This window comes from Rhipicephalus microplus, chromosome 10, assembly GCF_043290135.1.
Source record: "Rhipicephalus microplus isolate Deutch F79 chromosome 10, USDA_Rmic, whole genome shotgun sequence".
Taxonomy (NCBI): Eukaryota; Metazoa; Arthropoda; class Arachnida; order Ixodida; family Ixodidae; genus Rhipicephalus; species Rhipicephalus microplus.
The window spans coordinates 87,452,689-87,459,291 of record NC_134709.1 but is presented as its reverse complement, the minus strand read 5'-3'; the positions used below and the strand labels follow the sequence as shown (position 1 = coordinate 87,459,291).

The window sequence follows — 6,603 nt, the reverse complement described above, 5'->3', positions numbered from 1 at the left end:
ACCATAGCCAGGTAAAACTACATTTTACATGCGGAGCATGTTATTTTAGGGGCTAGTCATGCGCCGTCGCCGTCCACTGCCTCCCCTCCTCCTCCGCCAGCCATCTGTGCATCCCTTCCTCCTCTCAACACAGTGCGCGCTGCGCTTGCTTCTCCCCTCCGAGCGCCGCGTGACCTTTAGTTTTACGTGCGCCAGCTGTACGCTAACGCGCGCATGCGCAGGCCGGGGCGGTGCTCGCTATGAATAACCGAGTGTCACGGCCCGCCGTCCTGTCGCGTTCCGCCGTGAAGAAGTACGTCAACGAAGCCGTGGAAGAATACCTGAAACAACGACCGCTACGACGACCCTTCGTGATAGTTGGCGACTTCAACGTCGACGTCATCATGGACGATTGGGTGGTCGACTACATGGAGTCGCGGCACTCGCTGAAACGAGCAACGCACGACGACAAACATCATCCGACCACGGTTCGCGGGACGTGCATCGACCACGTCTTTGCAAATTTCGACCTTAAACTGCTGCAACCAGACCCACTCACCCTTCACTTTACGGACTATAAAGCCATCTTGCTCAAAATAACCAAAGCGTCTCATCAATAAACATCGTCTTTCGCAGCATACGTGCGTGCGTGTTCACTCGTGTTCACTCATAACACGCACGCATGTCACAAATTAAAACCACATTTATCGAAGTTCAACATATATGCTCCGCATGCTAACCAGTGTTCCCACTCGGGAAACTGCGGTCATTTTTTTTCTACAGCATTGATTCATTCAATTCTATTTATACATGTGCAGACACAATAGTACACACAATGATTAGTAAACAGAGTTGCTTGAGAGGCAAATTCACACTGGCTGGTGGGAGGGCACTTCAAATCACAAATAACTACCAAATCTTATTACATAAGGAATAAATCTTAGGAATAATTCACCTCTAACTCGGGCAATCCCTTGCATTGAGTGTGTGCAATGTGTGGAGGTGAACAACAGTTAGCACACCAAATTGGTAAACAGGACTGCATAATGTGGTATACGAGAGACAATATGCAATATACTGAAACAGTGCCCATGAAAGCACTGCAGCGTGATAAAAAAGACAATAGATTTTGCTTAAACAATATTATTAGATACCACCCGGCAATAAGAAAACTATAAACCTGTACGACACACATTAACATACAGATAAGGCAATAAGCAACCATAACCTAAAGTCAGTGGGAAGGAAAAGAACAAAAAAGCCTTGTCGAAATACTTGTATGAACGCCACGATCTGAGGAAGGATATCGATATATGAGGAATAAAATGGATCTAAATAGAACATTCGAATAAACCTAGAAGCAATTGCTCATTAAACAGTTCCTAAATACTGTTTTAAAGGCAATGCAGGAGTCCTACATTTTTCTCAAATGACTTCGAGTGTTGAAATATGCACCTTTTATGAATGCGCCTTGCTAAGCAAGCAGCCACAAAATGTACGAGACACCTTAGCACAACAAACTATTGGTCGGCTAACTCTCCATGTTTTGAATAACCAATTAAAAGGATCAATACAAAAAATTTTAATAGGCGTTGAAGAAATCGAATCGCCCCTACTAAGAACATAGAAAAGACTGAATCATGGGACTCAAAATTTTCCAGAAGCCCGTTGACAAAAGTTGATGTCAGCTGCCTCATCAAAAACAGTCATTCACATGGCATATCGTCCGATTCTAAATCTTCAATAAAACGGTGTGCCTTTGGCAATAGCACGAAGACGAGGGTGAACTTCTTTCCCGGCGTCCAACAGGTAAGAGATGAGCTCCCTGGCGTTGCGAGTGTCATCTGGTGCCAGAAACGTGTACACGCTCCCCGAACTTTGGCAGCGAGACGCGTAGCTCACTCTGGACGCGTAGACATCTCCGCTGGCCGGGTTTTCGTAGTTGACGATGCAGTGCACGGCACCGACGTCAACCACACGCTGCGTCATGACATCCGTCATAACGAGAACACTCGCCACTCCCGACCTAAGTGCATCCAAGGCCCACTCTCGTTCTAATCGCGACTTCGTGCCATGAATGCTCATGGCCAACCGGCCCCGGAGACGCAGTTCTGCCACAATTTCTTCCACTGACCGTTTATTTCCAGCAAAAATGATCACCTTGTCGTCTTTCTCATTCACAACGTCTTTAAGGAGGGCAACGAGCCGCTTCATTTTTTCAGTCTTCTCGCAGAAGACCACGAAATGCTCGACATTCTCAACTGTCTTGCTCCGCCCAAAATCGACTTGAACGTAGTCTTCTAGCAAGTCTTCCGCGATATGAATAAGCGCTGTTGGTCTAGACGCAGTGAACATCAGCGTCTGGCGCGTCGGTCTCACAAGTGAAGCGATGGTGCGAAGCTTCTTCTCGAAACCCACGGCTAGCATTGTATCTACTTCGTCCAGCACCAGGAACGTGCAGGTGCTAGTGAGGCTTACCTTGCCGTTTTCGATGAAAGATAGAAGCCGGCTGGGAGTAGCGATCCATATCTGGAAACTCGCCTTGCTGAGCCTCTTTAACTGTCGTTCCTTCCAGTCTCCAGAGGAGAGGCACACGCTGTGGACCGTGGTGTACTTCTCAAAATCTGTTACCTGTCGGTGGACTTGCACAGCTGATTGACGAGTCGGGACTAAAACGAGCACGAAGGGACCATCGACAGGCTGTGGAGTTGGTTGTGAGATGACGTGGACGATGGCTGGAATCAGGTAAGACCGGGAGTTTTCTCCCGATTGACCATATATGATGGCGAGAAGGTCTCTTCCTGCGAGAGCGATGGGCCAGCACTGAGACTGCACCGCTGTGAATGGACAGTAGTCTAGTGCCTCGGCTCCTTCAGCCACGTGATCCGGAATGTCAACCTCGGCCAGTCGTGAGATTGGCTTGGGTACGGCACGTCCGGTAACTGTTATTTCATTCGCTAGCCTGTAAGCGTTCACATCAGCTGCGGACCACTTCGATGATTCGTCCTGGTATATACTGAGTGGACTTAAACGCTGCAGGCTCCTTGGTGTCGGGGCGAGGTAGCTCTCTGCATCGCTCTTGAGACAGGACTTATATTCAGCTCGCCTTGGTCTTAAGTCCGCAGTCTCATCTTCCGGCATGTACTTAAACAAGTCGCTTGCGCACAGTTTGTCCCACCAGGTGCCCAGACTGGCCTTGTCCTCTCTGCCGTGAAGTCCATTTATTCGGTTAGTTGTAGTCATTGCGAACTCACCGCCGATGTTCATTTCGCCGTCCTGTTGCAGTCACGAAGTAACTATGTTGCTCTATGTTGCAGTCTCATCAGCTCCCGCTGATGATGTTGATAGCGTAAACAAATGGCTCGCACCCACTTTAGAGGATTGACCAAGAAACAACTATTTAGATAGGGGATCACATATTACTTTTAGATATAATGAATTTTAAAAAGTTAAAAGAAATAAAATTTTACTAATTGAGAGATTTGCAATCAAAACCGCCTTTATTCGATTACGAATCTTTGTACAGCAGAACATATATCCCGGTGACAATGACCTAATGGGGAGGCAATATTGCCACGTTCCTTTCCTCAAGTTTTGTTATCACCCCGTTACACTACGTTCAGCGCAAACCGCGTCCACGATGTTCGAAAAGCTTCGAGGCTGTAGAGCGTATTGTTAAGATTACGCCCACTTCATGAATATTACAAATTATTCTGGAACCTACGGCGCCGCTAGCGATAACGCTAGAACATTCCATGGCAAGTGTAAAAATGCCGACGCGCTTCACCGCTTGTCAGTTGATCGACGGCCGACGCTCTGCTCGCCGCTATCAGTGCCAGTGTCTTTCTATAATCCGACTTTCCTTTTACGTAACCACAAGTTAGGCCCGAATAAACAGTTTATTATCCGACAATCCAGTCTCCTGCCTTCATCCACGACACGACCCCATGACATACGGTGGAGGTGCTGCTTCGTTCATGTACCGGACGCCCCCGTCAAGCCGAGAACCCAGCCCAGGTCGCGGAAAAAACACCAACGCCAACCAGGAGCAATAAACAAGTCGCCGGCAGCAAGGTCTACCATCGGAGTACGGGCCTCTACAAGACAAGGTGCGGAAGACCAAGGCCAGGACCTCAACTTCGGCGACAATGACAACCGCTGCGTCACAGCCCGCGATTCTCATGAAGCAACGCAGGGAACCACCAACTTTCCGCGGGTCATCGGAGACCTGGCTAGAGATATATGACCGCGTCGCCGTCCTTAATCACTGGGACACTGAAGAAAAGCTCCGTCGCGTGTACTTCTACCTGGAAGACACCGCAAGGACCTGGCTCAAAAATCTGGAGTCCATGCTCCAAACGTGGGATGTCCTCTGCAGCGCATTCCTGCAAAGGTTCGCGAGCGTCGCTCGCAAAGAGAGGGCCGCTGCTTTGATAGAGACCCGGGTTCCGCTACAAAATGAAAATGTCGCCATTTTCACAGAAGAAATGACCCGCCTATTCCGTCACACTCACCCGGACATGCTGAGGAGAAGAAAGCTCGTTTCCTCATGCGAAGGGTCAAACAGGAGCTCTTCGCGGGATTGATGAGAAACCCACCGAAGACCGCCCATGAATTCCTCACAGAAGCGACAACAATAGAAAAAACGTTCGAAATGCGCACACGACAGTTCAACGGCCGCTTGGCTACAGGTTGTGCAGAGATACAACTACAATGCTCCGATGATCTGCGCGAGACCATAAGGGCTGTTGTGCGCGAACTTCGCCGAATGTTCCCGTCATGCCAGCCTCAAGTTTCGTCGAACGCAGACATCGTCAGAGAGAAAATCCAGCAATCAATAGATATACCTTAGACATCGCAACCGCAACCACAAGTCATGAGCTACGCTGCTGCTGCCCGACGCCATACTCCAGGTCCACGTCAAGAGGCCGCGCCACCACATTTTCGTCGCCAGAAACCGCCGCCGCCACCGCCGACGCCATACCGTCCACCCGCCAGCCAGCGCAATGCTCCAAGAAAAACCGACGTGTGGCACGCCCCCGACCACCGGCATTTCTGCTACCACGGTGGGGAAGCTGGCCACACCTAACTTCGCGGCCAGTACCGCCAGATGGGAGTAGACGTGGTTTTGCCATCGACGCGCCGCGTCCACAGGGAGGTGAAAGACCACGTGACATCGCCGACTATCTCACCTGAACGCAGAGGACACCCCAATGATCTTTTCGTTCACCTTCATCCGGCCGGTGCACAGTGGTCAGCACACTGGCCCAAGTCGGGGTCGGTTGCCTAGCCCGTATCAGGAAAACTAAAGGCAACAACCGATTGAGGTGCGGTTGGGGCACGACGAACTGCTGAAGATTCTCCGCCTCCGACGACACCACCACGACGAAACTTCAAGAATTCACCGTTACCTCAACGTAGCCCCAACGTCGAAACTTCACGACCAGAAGAAGTCTTGATTACGAAACGTCGAAACATAGGTGCAAACCATCGTAGCCGTGATCCGACGCCGCGACCCAATTGACCGCAACGCCTCGACATTCTCATCGATGGCCACAGCGTCACAGCTCTCGTCGACACCGGAGCAGACTATTCCGTCATCAGTGGGACTTTCGCCGCGAAGTTGAAGAAAGTTAGGGCTGCTTGGGAAGGCCCTGAAACCTAACAGCCGGAGGTCACCTAGTGAAACCAGCGGGAATCTGTGCAGCAAGAGTTCGTCTAAATAATGAAATCCAATCTAAATGAATTAAAAGCTTAATTGGGAATGTTTTTCCTAATTGGCTTGAAGCGAGTACACGATAAAAAATAATTTTCAATAGTTTCATCCCTGTTCCGAAGGAGCCAGACCAGCTCTATACATGCATTAATTTAGTTTTGGCACTCTACAGCGAAATTTCGTGGAAATAACTTTTTTGCGTGTTGACCAGAATTTACTATGCCAAGGGAACAAAATGTGTCAACATTCGTTTAGGGGAGTTATTAATGTTTTACCAGAGTCTTCAATTTTGTCACGCCTTTGAAAGCTGACATGTATCATGAGTGCTGATGTGAGAATAATTGAAAGTACCGGATCACTGAGAGCGCCTTTTACCAGAGCGTTCAAGATTTCATTCATATTTATTCTCTTGTGTCCAGAAACCCAGACCAATCGAACTAAGGTATATAAGTTGGTACAGGACAATAAAGCGTGCGTGATACATACGAGTCACTATTGGGGGCGAGGGCCGAACACAATGATAACGAATCGGTTACCACGGCAACACTTGAGGCTGGTGGGCTGAGCTTTCTTAATGCCATAATCCCCGCCATAAATCCGGCTGGAAATACTGACAAGAAATCAGATAGTCTTAGAGTATAAGACCAGTTAAAGGTTTCAGAGAAATTGCCAATACCAGATTTCTCTTGAGATTGCGAGGCATCTGTAGCTATGATATTTATTATATTTATCTCTTCTAAATTGCAGAAGGCCACTTAATAAATGTGTCGACAAATTTTTTGCATGATTTGGACATATATCGTCAAACATTATTTCGAGATTCTGCCTTGCATTGCTAATGAAAGGGATTTCACACAGTTTAACATCTAATGGACCAACGAGTGGTTGTACGTATCCCCCCGTGGTGT

General features: G+C 48.6%; 1 protein-coding gene across 1 annotated transcript; it reads right to left on the bottom strand.

The window, feature by feature from the left end:
- Nucleotides 1-1,573: 1,573 nt before the first annotated feature.
- LOC119181607 (uncharacterized) lies at nucleotides 1,574-3,298 on the bottom strand. Its single transcript, XM_037432856.2, has one exon. It carries the CDS (start codon nucleotides 3,244-3,246, stop codon nucleotides 1,720-1,722), a length of 1,527 nt encoding a protein of 508 aa, XP_037288753.2. The 5' UTR covers nucleotides 3,247-3,298; the 3' UTR covers nucleotides 1,574-1,719.
- Between the last annotated feature and the right edge of the window lie 3,305 nt (nucleotides 3,299-6,603).